Below are 18,427 nucleotides of genomic sequence, written 5' to 3'. Positions count from 1 at the left end.
TAGAATCACAAAATCAAAATATTTATTTTGTTCTTTTACATATGACACTGTTAAAACATTCCTACTACAGCAATACTGCTCTCCAGGAGCTTACAATCTAAAACGGTCAACATTAATTGTAGACTCAGTGATTAAGGCATTATATCAAATGCAGACTTTGTATCTTTAGCTGTATCTTCTGAAAGAAGCAGCTGGAGAGAGCAGGATCAAAATTAAAGGACATGAACATGTAACCCCTGCCCCCTCCCCTTCCAGCTCCTTATAAGAAACTCTGTGGCTAGATCCCAAGCCCAGAGCCTCAGTCTGAAATAGAATGCCAGACAGTCCTACCAAAGAAGTAGTGAAGAAACCTTAATTTTTCATTTGCTGTTGGACACAGAGGATTCCCTGTTCGTGGACAACGAGGGGCTGAGTGTTCCTCCAACATAGACTGGAGACAGCACCTAAGATTCTGGGACTCTGCAGGTGGTACTCGTAGGCAGCCCTTTACTCAGCTTTTTATAGACATTCTGGCAGAACAACTCCTCCTCAGAGCGTGCTTAAGGGGTTTTACAACTTCTGACGGGTATCTAGATCCACTGCACAGCTATGTCCACGGCATCAGGAGGGCTAAGGAGATTAATAAACCAGATACACGGGATTAAAGACTGAAAAGACAGAAAGGGAAAGAAAAGCCAAAGAAATGGCGATACAGGCTTCTAAGAGCTGTTGAACAGGGAAGGAAGAAAAGAAATTTGGATCCGGAAGGAACAAAGAAGTCAGGCACTAAACTGATGGACAGAGATACACAAATCAAAGTCAATGAGATCATTAACAATCCAAGAGCTCAAGAAAGATGGAATTTAAGGTTTAAATTGTTTCTCCTTCACTAGCTTCTTCCTTTGGCAACCTAATCTAAGAATCGCTGGAATTCAGGTTTTACATGACACTCGATCTTGAGTACCTGAAGACCTATCCCAAACTGATGTTTCTCTGTTGAGTTTCAAACTCACAGCACTTTGTCTTAACTGGCCTCGATTTTTCTTACCTTACTGATAAAGTCCTGTTTCTGAAAAGGATATTTTATAGCAGCTCATGCCAAGATTTCCAGAGAGCACCAGGGTCACTATTAAACATTGAGTCTTATTTTCTCATGGTTTTATTATTCCTTGGCTTCTGAGATAATAGCAGGCTATTTACACCTTCCTGTTGGACTCTGTCGCTACCTGTCATTCACTCTACTCTTGCTAAATATCAGCACAAGTGGTTGGAATGAGAAAAAAGCACAAAACTCTAAATCTTGGTTCTTAGATTTTACCCTCGATCCAGGAAGCTGATAACCCTCTCTTGACTTAAAGCCATGGAAGTACACATTCCTTGCTCTCCAATATTTAACTGGCACCCACAGAGAAAGTACAAACTTCAAAACCACAACAGAGACCAACAGAATAGTTGTGTTTTGTCTCCTCTGCCCTGAGGCACGATTGGAGTCTAGCACCAAGGAGGGCAGGATTTAACAGACTAGCACAGGAAGAGTCGCTTCATGCAGGTTGTTTGGACTGGGAACGAGACTGCAGTGTAACCTAACAACTGAACAGAATAAAAATCCAGTGTGGTTCTTCATTGAGAAAAAGAGGTTTTGGCCACATGTGATCTAATGAAACCCCAGAGAGTAACGAAGATGGTCATGTAGAAGATGAGGACCTGCTTGGTGTGGACATGGATGCTGGGGGCTGAGGAAAATCTGATGATCAGCAGACCATACCCTAAACCTCTCCAAAGAGAGGGCTGGGCTTTTGCCCTTCTGACCCATGACTAGCTGATTTTATACTGCAGCTCAAAGGTCTTCCTCAATCTTCAAGCTACTTCTAAGAAACCACAGACCTTTAAAAATAAAGACTAGTGATTTCATACATACTGATAAAAGTTACTTTGGCTATAGCCCTTGGGCACACATACACACAGCTGGAGCAGAATAGATGTTTCTGGAATGATTAAGTATTGACCAGCAGCATTTAGTACACGAGTTAAGCTTAGACATATCACCTACCACCAGCAGTTCAAATTCCTGTGCCCAATACCAGGTAGCTCACCGCACCAGGTGACACTTCCTTAGTTTTAAAACAGAGATTTTCAAAGCATGGTCCCCTGACCATCAGCAGAATCATCGCCTGGGAACTTGTTAGAAATGCCAATTTTGGGGCTCTGGGTTGAGGCCCAGAAGCTAGTGCTCTAACAAGCCCTTCGGGTGATTCCGATGCATGCTCAAGTTTGAAAACCACTGGTTTAGAGGCCAACATAAGAAAACAATAACAAAAGAAAATGATTCAAACTCTTGATTCATTCAGCTGTGACAATCCAAGGTACCAAGTCAAAGTATCAATGGTTTTATTTTAAAATATCTATTTCTATTTTCTCAAATTGATTGTCATCTTTTTTTTTGATTGACAAGTTCGTTCTAATCAAAATGTCAAGTAGGAACACAAGTTCATGAGCCAGCCACCTAAGAATGCACACTTCTGCACGCCCCAGCCCTGTGTTTAGTCTCAAACCACCCTTCTAGACACTACAAAGATTCTGACGCAACACATCACAACTAGTGAAAGGCACAATGTATTTCACACTTATCGAATCCAAAGACTGGAACTCACTTTCAAGTGTTAAGTTTGGGTTCTGGATTTAGTTGGGCCAGAATTTCCCTCAGCTTCCATCAATCCTAGCTGAATAGAATCTCCTTGCATCACCGACCCAGGAGAAACCCACCAAATTCACACACTGTCTGTTAACAAAATAAAAACAGAGGACTAAAAAAGGAAGCAGGTGATCAAGTCTTGAATAGACAGCTACATGTAACTTGGATCTAAGATGATGAGGGAGGAGAGATTCTGAGGGAATCTCAGATCATTAGAAAAAACCCGGGGAGGTTATCACCTTAGCTCAGAGACTAAAAGCTAAGCCTCTGTTGAGTAGGGGTGTGTGTGTGTGTGTGTGTGTGTGTGTGTGTGTGTGTGAGAGAGAGAGAGAGAGAGAGAGAGAGAGAGAGAGAAAGGAAATAAGGAGCAAGAAGGGAAGATTGGAGTAGGAATCATGTCTTTCAGTCTTGAACTGCTTCCCACTGCAATCGATAAGGCCGCACCATGGAGTTGAACGCTAATGGCAATGCTCTGTGATGTCCACCACCACTGCCTTCTTCCAGCTGAAGAGAAAGTATCCTGTGCCAGCCCCCGCTGCTACTGCAATGCAGAGGTACCCGTTGTAGGTCATGAAGATGAGCATGAGGAAGTAGCTGATGACCACTTGGATGATATGCAGCACTGTCTGCAGGAGGTGGGGAAAGCTCAGCATCTGTTGCCTGGAGAACAGAGAGGAACATAGCAATCAGGGACCCTGAGCGGTGTCTGGGCAGCTCAAGAGAAAGGGGGACAGTTCTGGTCACGAGCTCAGCTTGAACTGGACTCCTCACAGCCATCCAGGCAACTCATGGCTTCTTTGTGTATGTATGCTGTGTATGGTTCCTGGAGTGAAACATGATAGGGCTGCCGGGTTAATAAGAATCGGCCAGATACAGTTCTATGTCCGCAGGAGGAGGAGAGGAAGGAGGACTAATTCCCTAACTTACCTCTACCATGGATCCCAAAACGGAAGCCCTAAACCCTCCCATACTTATTTGAACATTTTCAGGCCTTCCACCTTTGCAAAGTTCACATTCTAAAAACAGAAATAGAATCAAGGGTTGGGTAGTATAGTACAAAGTATTTACAAGGGATCAGGAGGAGTGGCTATCCCCTCTGTCACTTACCAGCTCTGTCACCTTAGGTAAGTCACATGTTTGGGCCTCAATAATACTGCACTTGCTTGAAAGCAGCATATTGGTCTATAAGAGTCTTCAAGGACTCCAATTTATTTCAGTTTTTTTTTTTTTTAACTTATTTTCAAAGACAGAGAGATAGAGAGAGAGAGTGCGTGGGCGTGTATGAGTAGTGGAGAGGCATAGCCAGAGGGAGGGCCAGAATCTCAATCAGGCTCCACACCATCAGCACAGAGTCCGATGCAGGGTTCGAACGCATGAACCATGAGATCATGACCTGAGCTGAAATCAAGAGTCGGATGCTTAACCTATGGAGTCACGCAGGTACCCCTCCGATCTAGTTTTTAAGACCTACATTTCGGGGCGCCTGGGTGGCGCAGTCGGTTAAGCGTCCGACTTCAGCCAGGTCACGATCTTGCGGACCATGAGTTCGAGCCCCGCGTCGGGCTCTGGGCTGATGGTTCAGAGCCTGGAGCCTGTTTCCGATTCTGTGTCTCCCTCTCTCTCTGCCCCTCACCCGTTCATGCTCTGTCTCTCTCTGTCCCAAAAATAAATAAACGTTGAAAAAAAAAAAAAATTAAAAAAAAAAAAAAAAAAGACCTACATTTCTATTAAAACTCAAAAATCTCGAAAGGCATTTGCCAATCTGTGGGGAAAAACCAGCAGTAATCTAAATACTTTCTTTGACGGAATACAGGTTTTCTATATAGTCTTACACTGTAAACCAAATGAGACTAGAGCTGGGTAGATATAGAATCACCAGTAACTCAAGAAGAGGGCTATTGCTAATAAAAGAGCTGCTTTGCTGCTTAACTAAAACAGCTCTCCAGAACTTCCCTCTGGATCTGTTCAGTCTTCTTACCCAACAGTTTTGTGTGTCTCCATAAGGATGGTTCCATTTGGTCCTGGGACAGGCATGGAATTGTAGCGGATGCTGACTTGTGATTTACGCAGTAGGCTCTCTCGGGCTATCTTGAGTCCTTCATAGAACATTGCTAGTAAAAACACTGCCACGAAAGCTCCCGCCATTTCTAAGTAGGGAAGGAAAATATGGTGGTATGGTTAAACATGCAAAATCACTAGGTGGTGTGCTGTCCAAGCTAGAGAGACAACATAAAAAAGGGCTCCTTTCAGTGTCTGAACACATTACATTGTTACCTCTCTACTGCGCAGATAGAATAGCAAAGATGGTGTGACGGTGTTAGTGAAAACCATTGCCTCCACTGAAGAACATACTCATTTTCTGATTATGATACAAAAAAATCATCTGAACAACAATAACCTTTAGGTCTGGCTGCTTGATGTCATAAATTTGCTGAACCACACAACATAGAGTATGCAAAAGGGGAATAAAACAACATTGTAAAGTGCTATTTCCTTGAGCAAAGAGAAAAAAAGAGACCTAAATCAAGAAACGGACTCTTCAGGTGGCTGGGTGGCTCAGTAAGTTAAGTGTCTAACTCTTGCTTTTGACTCAGGTCATGATATCGTAGTTCATGAGTTCAAGCCCCGTGTTGGTTGGACTCTGCACCGAATGGAGCCCGCTTGGGATTCTCTCTCTCTGTCTCTCTCTCTCTCTCTCTCTCTCCTCTCTGTCTTTGTCTGCCCCTCCTCCACTTGCATGTGCGCTCTCTCTCTCCCCTGGCTCTCAAAATAAATCAAGTAACTTAAAAAAAAACAAAAAACATTGTAAAACAAATATTTTTAATGTTTATTTATTTTTGAGATGGGGGAGCGGGGAGGGGACGTGGGGGAGGGCAGCGAGAAGAGGACAGGGGATCTGAAGCGGGCTCAGCTCTGTGCTAACAATAGAGAGGCTGATGTGGGGCTGAGCCGAAGTCAGATACTTAACTAACTGAGCCACCCAGGCACCCGAAAACAGACTCAACTATAGAGAACAAGCTGATGGTTACTAGAGGGGAGGGGGTTGAAGGGGGGATGGGTGAAAAAGGGGATGGGGATTATGGAATACACTTGTGATGAGCACAGGGTGTTGTATGGAACTACTGAATCATTGTATTGTACATCTGAAACTAATATAAGACTGTACGTTAAGTAACTAGAATTTTAAAAACTTAAAAACAAAGTGCTCTTTCTTTCTTCTAAAGTTTATTTTGAGAGAGAGAGAGAGAAAGAGAGAGACAGAGAGAGACAGAAAGAGAGAGAGAAACAGAGAGAGAGAGAAAGAGAGAGAGAGACAGAGAGAGAGAGAGAGAGAGAGAGAGAGAGTGCACAAATGGGGGAGGGACAGAGAGAGAGAATCCCAAGCAGGCTCTGCACTGACAGTGCAGAGCCCAACGGGGGGCTCAAAGTCACTAACTGTGAGATCATGACCTGAGCCAAAATCAAAAGACGGCACTTAACTGACTGAGACACCCAGGAACCCCAATAAAGTGCTATTTCTTGAATAAACATTTTAGTTCTAAGTCTTTCACATTGTTAATAATCATACGAATATACTCAAACTCCAGATTTAACACACTACTTGAACTAAATGCTTCCCCTTTTCTCCAAATTGATTTTGTGGCTCCAAAGATATACCTTCTGAAAGCAGTTCAACTGATGATTGAGCTTGAGCAATTTGAATTTAAGGCATACCCACTTAACATTACAGACACACAGAAATGGGTATTAGTTATCTGCAAAGTAGGAATGACCCTAAGATGAGCCATGCCAAGAATCAGGAATGATGTAGACCGGTTTGGTATGCTAGAAAGAGCACAGGAGTAGGGAGGTCTAGAAAGTCTAGATCCCTGTCCTATCTCTGACATACTAATGCTATGTGATTTAGGGCTAATCATTTCAGCATTTGACCCTTAATGTATCTATCCATATAAAATGGAAGGACTATACTGGATCAATAGTTTTCTACCTAGGGTTATTTTGTGGTTTATGCAAAATGCTTATGTCATTTTTCTAAATGTTTATTTTTGAGGGGGCAGGGAGAGAGGGAGAGAGAGAGAGAGAGAGAGAGAGAGAGAGAGAGAGAGAGGCGCAGACAGAGAATCTGAAGCAGGCTCCACACTATCAAAGCAAAGCCCAATGTGGGGCTTGAACCCACAAACTGTGAGATCATGACCTGAGCTGAAGTCAGATGATCAACCGACTGAGCCACCCAGGCACCCCCTTATGTCATTTTACCTTGACTACAGTCTTACGTCCAGGATCAATAACTTATCAAATAAGGAAGCACTCTAGAAAAGGATGAAAGGAAATGGATTGCAAAAAGACTCCTATCTGGTATGTAAATAATTATTTTTCAGAAACTCTAAAACATGTTATTTAAGGAAGGTTTACTGTAGGACCAAAATAAGCATTGTGTATCCTTACCTTCTAGGCAGTTAATAGGAAGATGATTATGTATCATAACCATAACCATTCAGTAATTATGGCAGAAAAAGCTGCTGGGTTTCTAGAGTCTTTGTCACTGCCTCTCATGTGTCATTTTCGAATACCACCTGATGATGAAGGTTTACTCACCTCCAGCTGTATTGATCACCAAACCAGAAAATAACAGTTCCACATTCTTAAAGCCAAAGTAGAAGGTCATAGACTGCCAGAAAACCAAAACAAGTCAATTAGAGATTTCAGGTAAAGAAGCTTAGAGCATTTGAAAGTATCAGTTCTGGATTGTAAGAGACTTTCACTGAAGTAGGAGGCTCTCTACTTCATTTTAGCACAATCACCACAGACACGCTCTACAAGTATTCTTCCTTGTCCCTACCACCAACTTCTCTCTCTCTTTCTAATTTTAATTCCAGTGTAGTCAACAGACGGTGTTATATTAGTTTCAGGTACACAATATAGTGACTCAACAATTCTACACATTACTCAGCGTTCATCGTGATAAATGCACTGTCCTTTTCTCTTTTCCACACAAAGCAGAACTTAATTCAGAAAAGGGTCAATTTTGAATGGAAGGAATACACAAGAGCCCCAGAAATCCTGGTGCTGGTGTGGCTCTGAAATTAACCTGCCACGTGATCTTGGGCAAATCACTGGTCTTGTCTGAGTCCGTCTCAGCTTTTCCTCATCAGTAAACCGATCTTTAAAGATGATAACTTGCCAGTCTATTACCCAAGTGGGGGTAAAAGGGCCGCCTCTCCTGAGGTACTCACCATCATCATACCGTCCATTCCCCCGCCATGAGAGTGGTGGGCCGAAGTAGTCGGGTGGTGGTGGTGGTGAGGAGGCGCCGTTGTACTGTTGTCAGCCATATGGCTTGTGCCCGTATGGTGGGAATGGTCCACGATTGCAGGAAAAGTTGAGACTCGGCAGAAGATTCTTTAAAGAAAAAGAATTATATATACTGACTTCATGATATAAAATCTTGATTATCTTTTAAATTTTGTTATTTTTATACACCTTATTTTTTAAATGTTTGTTTATTCTGAAAGAGAGAGAGAGAGAGAGAAAGAGAGAGAGAGAGAGAGAGAGAGAACGAGTGGGGGAGGGGCAGAGACAGAGGGAGACACAGGATTTGAAGCAGGCTCCAGGCTCTGACCTGTCAGCACAGAGGCAGATGTGGGGCTTGAACCCTCAAACTGTAAGATCATGACCTGAGCCGAAGTTGGACGCTTAACGGACTGAGCCACCCAGGTGCCCCTAAAATCTTGATTCTTGATAACTATTTGTTTATGTGGGATTTCATCCAATAGAGATTACCTTTGAGGACTGGTGCACAAGGGATTTGCGCCTAGGGTTTCAGAAACTTAACCCTTACTCTGCAGAATTGCTCTTTTGATAGGTATGTTCAAAGTACATCTAAATTTAAACATAAAAAGAAAAGTGGTTTCTTTGGGTTGCAAGAAACAATTTGTATAATGGACAGATTGATGTCATTAATGAAATTTAACTTCTCTAAGGCTTTCTAACCATAAATGTCAGTAGATTAAAAAAAAAAAAAGTACTTCAAATAATTCACCTAATTGGATGGCCTGTGTTTTATCAAGAGATTAAGAATGCATTTTCACGTATAGGACAACCAGCCTTCAGCTAATTTAAACTTGAAGAAAAGGTCTATTACTGCCCTAGGCAAGCAATGTGCTCAGAAGATACAATTTCAACTTTAGCTGAGCATTAGAGCTAAGAACACTGAAAACAGGTATAAATTGAATATTCTATATTAAATTAAGTCCAGACGACTGGATATTCAGCCTTGTGTCTTTACTGTCACATTACTGGTTTACTGCAAAAGTCCACCTGGGACATAAACCAAGGAGCAAAAACTCCTGTAGCTGGGGTGGGGGTAGAGAGTGGGAAGCTGAGAGTGAGGTGTTGGTGGATTCTCTTTATGTGTCCCTCAACTCCAGTCTGTGGAGGAAAAGCGTGCTTTAGAAATTCCTCAGCCTGAGTGTGCCTCTCATTCAATCAATCAATATTTGTCAAGCTCCTACTATGTGCCAAACTCTGAGCTAAGTGCTAGTGATTCTGTGAATAAGACAAACGAGGTACCTCATGGAGAGAGAAATGACAAAGTAAACAGAACAATTTCATGGCGTGATTAGTGCTGTGAAGGAAATAGGGTAATATGGCAGCATTACTAGGAGGTGGAAAAAGGCATATCTTAGACCAGGAAATCTTTTTAGATTCAGGGAGTTATGTATGTCTAACTTAAAAGCACAAATATTCAGTCACCTATTTTCCCCTCTTCAAACTCCCGTCTCATGATTCTATGACAGCAAGCTTAAGAAACAGGCTTGTATTTCCAGCAAAAGACAAGGCAAAGTATCAGTAAGGGACAATCAAAGTTCAACTCTGAATTTAAGTAATTTTCATGCCAGACACTATATTATTTCATAATTATAGAGCTTGACAATCTGGTATTATTATTAATACCATGGACATAAAGGACATCTGTAACAGGCTCTTTGTCCATAAAATTTTTATAGCACAGAGTAAAAACAGAATACACACAAAAATAATCAACACAACGGCACCCAGAAAATTTCAGTGATGGGAGAAATGTAAGTGGGCGGCAGTTTTCGGATAAAAGAATCACGGTAGAAGGGAGAGAGCACTGGTATCCGAGTGATGACAGATTATAGTTTTTGAGCCGAGCAAGTGCAGCGAAGCAAGCATGAGAAGACTTTTGCCAGCCAGAAAGACTGAGAACACATCCTCATAAAGAGACTCAAGTACAAGTCACAGTTTGTTCTCTTCCAAGAAGAGTTTGAAAAGTGATTATAACAAAAGAAAACCATAAAGGATAACTTCATTTCACATTATCAACCCGAATCCTGGCCACTGATTCAGTGATTATTTGCAGTGTCTTCTGGTGTAAAAGGCTGAGGGAAATAAGATACAGAGACGAACCAGACATACAGTCTTTCTCCAAGGAGCCTCAATGCTAAAAGCTAAACTGGGAAACCGAACAGTTTTAACTTTTCATTTTGGGCATAAGAAGACATGTAAAGAGCAGTTTAAAAAGCAAGACCTTAGCACCACAAACTAAAGATTTGCACCCTTGAAATCCTTGATGAACTTTCACATATTCTTCCCATTAACATTTTAAGACCCACAGGTTCCTACTTGTTTAGGTACCTCATTATAGTTAGAGACACCTGCTCGATGAAGACCTATCATCAAATCTCTTCAGACATATCACTGGCCCGATAATTCATCTGTCCAAATCTAAAGAACGCCTTTCAAAGTATGCACCTGTTTTAAATGTCATCTTTGTAGGATAAATTTCACTTTCAAACATACTAGGAAATAGAGCAGGAATAGAATCTATTTTCTTTCACTGTGAGTGGACAATAGATTTCTTGTAATGGAATCCTATGCAAGGCTTGCCCCATAGTGTATGAATAGGAAGGTACAAATCTGGTGGATTAATGTATATACATACACTGCAGACGCAAACTCAAACCAATCCTGGGCTCACTACAAGTCTGTTCCAGCAAAAATGCCATGGGAATATATATACATATATCTTAGAAATTGATTATTAAAGCATCAAAAATAAAAGCAATTATATTCTTTTCTCTTCCTACTTGACTTTTCAGTGCTGTGTCCTATGTGTTTGGATAATTCATCTTCTATAGCAATCAAACACATCTAACCCCTTCTCTTCAGAAGAGAAATTCTACTTACAGGAGGTAAACTGGCAGTTGGTTAGTGTAAGTCTGTTTCTTTCAATAGCTTTAATCTAAGAAGATCCAAGCTCAGCTTCTTCCAGAATAAAAATGGGTACTGAATTGAGAATAAATCAAAGAATAGTGGCACAGCAATATCATTTGCTGTTTCAATTTGTAATCTGAAAAAAATGGTTTAATCATGAGTTGTGCTCTGTCTTTGGTTTATTCAAGCTTCTCTCAACTCCACAGCCAACTTGAACTACTTGCTGCTGTCCAAGAACTTTTTTCTCTAATATAGCTCCACCTCACTGTCTCCAAGAACTAGGTTCAAGGTCTACAAAGTAGCTATAGTTCTTTTATGCAATTTTCTTGATTTGTAAAAACCTATCATTCACTTCTCTTCTTATCTTTATCCTTCTACTTCATCAAATTTACAAATTATTTATAAAGAATACCAGCCAAAAAAAATAATCTGAATATATCACTCAAGGATAAAACTGAAAAAAAAAAAAAATCTGAGTATTCCTAGCTTTCAATCCACAATAAAATCCATCTCCAATATTTATTTACCAAGCTGAGTGTATAGCTAGATGAAAAAATTAGGAATATAGTACTTCTGTTTATTTTGCAATTCAGGTCAACTAATTTTCTCTAACAGAGTTCATGAGGGACCCGTGCTGGAGAAGCACCTTCACTTTAGATAACAGAGTGATGAGCTCAACTACACAGCTGGAAACATAGTCAAAGAATTTTGAAGGCGCTCTGGTTGTACAACCTGGGAGACTCACTCACCCTCTCTGGAGTAGGTTCCTGGCCAGTAGAACGTGGAGGGCTACTGGGAGGGTGACAAGAGATAAAAGGCTTAAAGCATCTAGCAGAGTGCCTGACAAGTGGTAGTGTTGTCATTCCGTGGAATATGAGGAGATAAAAGACGTTAGATCAGGAAAATCCAATGGATAAACTTTGTGGGAGAAGACACAACCAAAATATTATGCTTGCTTTTCTCCTACAAAGTATTCTAGCCAAGACCACATTCAAGGCCCTTTCTGCTTATCCTGTCTCCTAACCGAGAACACAAAGTGGCTCTCGACACTCATGTGTATAGTTCAGAATTGCTCTGGTTTGAAATAGTTCCTTCTAGCATAGACAAGTCCCTGGATCTTTCAGGAAATACAAGAGAAAGGTTTAGGATCTGACTACAGAAATCAATCAATCAACCAAGCAAGCAAGCAAGCAAGCAAGCAAGCAAGCAAGCATAAGCTTCTACAGAACTTAGTTCATACAGAGTATAAGAAGTTTATTTCTCAGAAGGCTTTACACTATTCACTTTCTATCTTATCTTCAGTTGTATACTTGAAGTCAGCTATATGCCAACTTGTTTGTATTGCCCTGAATACTCTCAGATGTGGAAAATGAGATGGCGCATTCTATGCTGAATGCCACATAGCTTTGTATTTTGTTCTGTCTTTCCCTTTCCCCCACTTAGTAAGTATTGTGCAGCATTTATACAAATAGGTTCTAGAACATCCCTGTATTCAAGGGTCTAATTATTTCTCAGTCTACTTCTGAGGATCATCAAAAAAGAAGTTTTCTCTATTCCTCTCAAAACAGGCACACTGTAAAGCACCGAGAAGGCCAGATTCTTTGCAAAGTCTAGCATCTTCAGCAAAATAAACATGAATTTATGAACAGAAGTTGGGAAATTGGCAAGAAGGCTAAATTCTGATGCCCATTCTGAGTCTTAGCATTGACTTTCCTTTTAATGGATTTATTCTAAACCTCAAATTCTTTTTTATTTTCCTGGTACTGTACAAAGATGGATAAGAAACAATAATCATAGGGACTATGGAGATCAGACCCCACAAAAAGACTACACAGAAGTAGTCAGACATCTGCCACATGGTCCCTTTTCTCCAGCTCAGACATAGTCTGGAACCTTAGACAATTGTTTGAGACTGCCTACAGTGTTTCCTGATAAAGAAAATAAGGAAGAGAGTTTTTATTTTTAAAATGATAAAGGTCATGTTCCTCTTTAGATGTGTAAAACCATAAAACAAAGACAAATCTATCTAGTTGCTCTTCTGCTTTCTGCAGTCATTATTTTTATTGAGGACTTCTAAGCTTTCGGCAAGCACAGATAGGGAAAATTCAAGGTCACAGACACTATGCTACCATAAACAGGGATTCATGCTTATGGACTATGTTCTCATGATCAAGCAACCAGTTAAACTGGACTAATCCTGCCTTTTGATGACCTGTACGGGGTCAGCAGATATTCTGAGAAATGGCTCTGGCCTTGTTTCAAGTGCCCCTATAGGTGAACTTCAAAATTCTCTTGATGACTGTAATTCCACACTATGTTGTCCTTTGGGGAGGGAGGCCTTTAAGGAGACGCAGAGGTAAAGGAGAGATATAATGCAATAACAAAATAGGGTCTAGGTGTACCTCCATCACATGGCATTCCAGCCCAATATACTAGAGTTTTGTTTTGTTTTTTAAGCTTATTTATTTTTGAGAGAGAGTGCACACGTATGCGCGCTTGCGAGTGGAGGATGGGCAGAGAGAATCCCAAGCAGGTTTGGGGCCCATTCTTACAAACTGAAATCCTGACCTGAGCTAAAATAAGAGCCAGATGCTTAACCAACTGCACCACCCAGGCACCCCTACTAGGGTTGTTTTGAGAAAAAGTAGTAGTTCCCAGTAAATAGGAGGGGGAAATATAATGATGAACACATAGGGGAAGACCCTTCCCCTTGAAGGCTATATTGTTGTTCCATTCATCCCTCGGCCCTGGCCTCATTCTGATACCCCAAACTGACTGGCAGAAATATTGGTCATAATTGTATGACCACAATAACCACATAACCCACCTAACGCTTTGGATATTTTAGCTGCCTCTCCTTGGCCTGTGTCCTTCTTGAGGACACTGAATTTTACCAATTTTATTTATAAAAGGCTTGAGTAAATCGTAGGTTTACACAGGTTCTCAGCCAGTACTGGCAAAAACTTATGAAGTTCTGCCACATCAATGTACTAAATACAGTTAAGTAAAATTATGCAGTAGAGGTAGAGAGAAAATAGGTCAGGTCAGTAAGAAAAAAAAAAGTAAAAGTCCCTAAAATCACAGACACACACATAGAGCTGTCCCCAGATCAACTCTGACAGGTGATGGGACATGATAGTGATGAGGGAAGGGAGCTTGGGGCAAGCTGAGGGCAAAATACAGGCTGGCACCCCATGCCCCCGCCACCCTGCCGGTGGAATATGTGTGATATTCCTCAGACACTCCCAGCTACCCAAGAACAAAGGAAAGGGGTTTAAGTGCTTGCCATGGTAATATGGGAAACTAAGGCAAATGAAAAATTAAATTCCCTTATTGCCTACAGCCATTGACAAGTCCTCCAACCAGCAGAGTGACCTTGACCTCCCTCTAGGATATCAGCTGCCTCAAGGATAACACTTTGCTAGGGGCAAAAGAGAACCTTGGCTTAACATTGTCCCAACTTCACCGATCCTATAAATCCTACAAGTCGATCCTATAAGTCCTATAAATCGACTTCCTTTATCTCAACTGCCCCAGGATATATGCTGGCAATCATACTCCAAGTTTACGCCAACACCCGCCTGCCCCCCCCACCCTTAATATGCATCCGAAGGGTCTCATGACTGAGGTTTTATTAAATGGTAATAAATGGTGTTTACCTAGCAACAGCTAGCCCCTCAAGGTCCTGGAAACCTTGCTTCCAAAATTCCTTAGCGACTTCCTATATCCCTGATCCTCTCCCAACCTGAGGGTATACAATGAGTTACCTCTCACAACCCCAATGCAGCTCTTCCTGACCATGGGTCCTGTCCCCATGCTTTAATAAAATCACCTTTTTGCACCAAAGTCTTCAGGAATTATTTCTTGACCATAGGCTCTGGACCACCCAACCATCAACCCAAAACTTCATCAACAGGGCACTTGCTACGACTAAAGGTTTATCAATGGTCAGAACTCAGGAGTATAACTGCCAAAAACCCACCACTAACACTACTACTACCAATAACAAAAACACTTAGATTTTTATCCTTTTAAAAATTCTTCAATGAAACAAAGGCTACTGTTGTCCCTTCTAACTTTTTGCCTTTGTTGATAATAAAAATAACTTCAAGCGATCATCTACAACAAATTCTCACTTTCTTTTCTTCATGGCAATGGCTAGGCTGATCTGATAGAACTGGCAAAGAATTCATGTAGTGATTGTTTGCTAATTTCAGTATTATTTTCTTTTTCTTCACCATCTAGCATAGTGAGCTCTACTACTTTGCACCATTCCCTGAAAGCGCTTTTCATGGAAAGAAACCAAACTAAGCAGTTTACATACCCAATAACAGCAGAGTCTATGTGGATGAATTCCTCATATATCAGACTGATGGGCTTCACCAAAGGTAACTGCCAGAGTCATAAAGGGGAAAACTCCTTCAAACAATTACATTTAAAACTCAAAGAGCCTTCATTTATGAGTAGCCAGTGATCTAGGCAAACAAGAAATGTGGCGTGGACTGACAAGTTTTTAGAAAAATAAAAGAGGAGCTAGGAATTAGAGTAGCTCTTTACTGAGAAGTTCCTATGTTAATAAAAAAGACTAAGAATATCTATGTTAATAGAAAGGACGATAACTCAGCTGTCCTGAAAATCTCATTCTAACTATCCACAGAAAACACAAGATAGCAGACTCTGATTCTATCTCATTCTAACCATCCACAGAAAAGACAGCAAGACTTGTAATCTGATTCTAATCAAAGCAAGATGAGCACTTTGTTTCCAGATACTGGTTCAAGGTCACCCTTTTCTATCATAAATTTCATCCTCCCACATCTCCGGTCCACCTTATTAAGCTGCTCAGGCTCAGCAAGGTAGATAAGAAACTGGCTGGGGCAGGATAGATCCCGGAGGAACTGATCACATGGAAACCTTTACTGGCAGAGAGGGCTATCATTTTCAACAGAGAGCACGCTAAAGACAAACTTAATTTTTAAAATACTCATTGTCCCATTTCTAGATCACCTAAGCCTTGTGGGCAAACCTGAATGAACCAGGCTATTACCATGTAAGCAACAAAATATAAAGGCAAGAGAACAAGTTTAAATGTGAAAGGGATGCAGGTGATAAACACTATATTGGGCAAGTAATTTTATATTTTATAGCTTCATTTTCCGTAACTGTATAAACACTGAATTATATGATTAATCAAACTTCACCCAGAGCTAAAACTTAATTCTGTATTTTTTCAGTTCAGTTTCCAGAAGAATAGAATGCTTTTCTATCCCTATCCTTATTATTGGGTTGTAAGTTCTATGAGGACCCTGTCTTGTTCATTCATGAATCTCCTGCATTTCCTAACATCCTGCACACCGTAGTAAGTGCTTACTGAAATAAATTGTTTTTCTCTGTACTTCCCTGGCAACTTAGACATAAGACAGACAAATCAATTTCTTAATCTGTTAATGACACACTGGGCAAACCTCAATTTCCTCTCTACCACTTTAGTGACTCTGAAATACTACGTAATAATATTTGATGGATATGCTTAGAAATTATTCAGTAGTTCTACATCAAGAAGTAGCAAAATGTAGTTGATATAGAAGTAACATAGACAAGTTGAACTTAAAACATTGTTTCTTTTTTTTAATGTTTATTTATTTTTGAGAGAGAGAGAGAGCACAGGCACAAGCAGGGGAAGGGCAAAGAGAGAGAGAGACAGAGACAGAGAGAGACAGAGAGACAGAGACAGAGAGAGACAGAGACAGAGAAACAAAGGATCCAAAGCAGGCTCTGTGCTGTTAGCCCAGAGCCCTATGCGGGTCCTAACCTCAGGGACCTCGAGATCATGACCTGAGCCAAAGTCCGATGCTTAACCAACCAAGCCACTCAGGTGCTCCTGAACTTTTTTTTTTTTTTTTACTGTTTATTTATTTTTGAGAGAGAGAGAGAGAGCATGCGCACACATGTGCACATGTGTGGGGGAAGGGCAGAGAGCGGGACATAGGGCTGGAATCCATGAACTGTGAGATTATGAGCCAAGCTGAAACCAAGAGTTGGAAGCTAACCAACCGAGCCACCCGGAAAAGTTGAACTTTTTAAGAGTTGGAAGGGGATTATGAATTCATCTAGTCCTACTTATTCATTTCATGGAAGCCTAGAGTATGAAACCACAAAGCACTTGGGAGAATCTAATATTTACATGTTCTGGCCTAATTTGCCTTCACGGATACTTTTATAAAATGTTTGGTGACAAATGTAAGGAGACTGTACACAAAACTCACACCTGTTTTTAAAACGGAAGGAAGAGGACATACTGCTGTTGACCTTCCAGTGGTGTGAAATGCTAAATCCAGATCCTTTATAGAGTCAAAATCTCTAGGGCACTAATCCTGGGTAAATGCCACTTTCTTGAAATGGACAGTAGAGAAAACAGACCAAACTGTAAGATAAGATCAACTTGAAAATACTTTTACTCTGCGCATCTACCCAATGAATAACGGTGTGGAACCTGAACAAATGGTATGTGGTATGAAGTAATGGCGTCCCTCTCCATCTCTCTTCTCAGAACCAGAGGTGCTGAGAGCTTAAGCAATGCTATTTTAAATTTTTTTTTCAACGTTTATTTATTTTTGGGACAGAGAGAGACAGAGCATGAACGGGGGAGGGTCAGAGAGAGAGGGAGACAGAGAATCGGAAACAGGCTCCAGGCTCTGAGCCATCAGCCCAGAGCCTGATGCGGGGCTCGAACTCATGGACCGCAAGATCGTGACCTGGCTGAAGTCGGACGCTTAACCGACTGCGCCACCCAGGTGCCCCAAGCAATGCTATTTTAGAAAGCTCTGCAAGCGCCTTTGCTAGAACTTATTATCTATCTTCACTCCCTGCCCAGGACTTAAGTCTTTATTAAATCTGCCTTATTATTTACCCAATGTCACAATTTTGTATCCATTAAATGTCACAGTTTTGATCACCCTTCCTAATCCCAAGTACATTACAAGGTTCACCCAGACTGCTTCTGGTTTTGCCACCAGCGATTCTATTACAAACATGGGTTTTCCTAACAGTACCCCCTACCCCGTTCATCTTAATGTGATACACCAATGACAAATTCATCTACCTAAGGCATGGCTCTACTTATTTGTTAAAAAAATTCCACTGCCTACGAACCTCTCTCCCTTGTCTATTAACCTCCTTGTTCTGAGATCACAGATCTCTAAAATGAAGGCCTCAACCTACCTTTCTGCCTACACATACTTGGAGTTCCAGTCGAACAAGTCTAATAGCCCAAAGCTTTAATTGGACAAACCCCACACTTTTCTGTCTGATATCTTTGCTCACATTGTTTCTTCAGTCTGGAACGCCCATCCTTACAATCTCTAATGCAACAAACCGTCCTCGTCTTTCAAGGTCTCCTGCTAAGCCCTCTGAATATTCAGAGCACATTGTACCTTTCCTAAGAACTCCAGCTTGGACTAGGTCTCACAAAATACCCTGAAATGTTGTTCTGATCTTTTCAATCTGTGCCTATTTCTG

General features: G+C 41.1%; 1 protein-coding gene across 1 annotated transcript in view; it reads right to left on the bottom strand.

Moving 5' to 3' along the window:
- The window catches only part of SLC31A1 (solute carrier family 31 member 1), a 41,991-nt gene continuing 23,564 nt past the window's right edge, over positions 1 to 18,427 (bottom strand). Inside the window, exons 3-6 of the mRNA XM_040481177.1 lie at positions 7,906 to 8,071; positions 7,268 to 7,340; positions 4,650 to 4,818; positions 1 to 3,331 (exon numbers count right to left, since the gene is read on the bottom strand). Of these exons, the coding sequence (XP_040337111.1) occupies positions 3,130 to 3,331; positions 4,650 to 4,818; positions 7,268 to 7,340; positions 7,906 to 8,071 (610 nt within the window). The 3' untranslated portion in view covers positions 1 to 3,129. The remainder of the gene's footprint in view (positions 3,332 to 4,649; positions 4,819 to 7,267; positions 7,341 to 7,905; positions 8,072 to 18,427) is intronic.

The sequence above is a fragment of the Herpailurus yagouaroundi genome, unplaced genomic scaffold, assembly GCF_014898765.1.
Source record: "Herpailurus yagouaroundi ecotype Mexico unplaced genomic scaffold, PumYag 160, whole genome shotgun sequence".
In the NCBI taxonomy this organism is placed as follows: domain Eukaryota; kingdom Metazoa; phylum Chordata; class Mammalia; order Carnivora; family Felidae; genus Herpailurus; species Herpailurus yagouaroundi.
The sequence above is the reverse complement of the archived record's forward strand: the minus strand, read 5'-3'. Positions and strand labels throughout refer to the sequence as shown.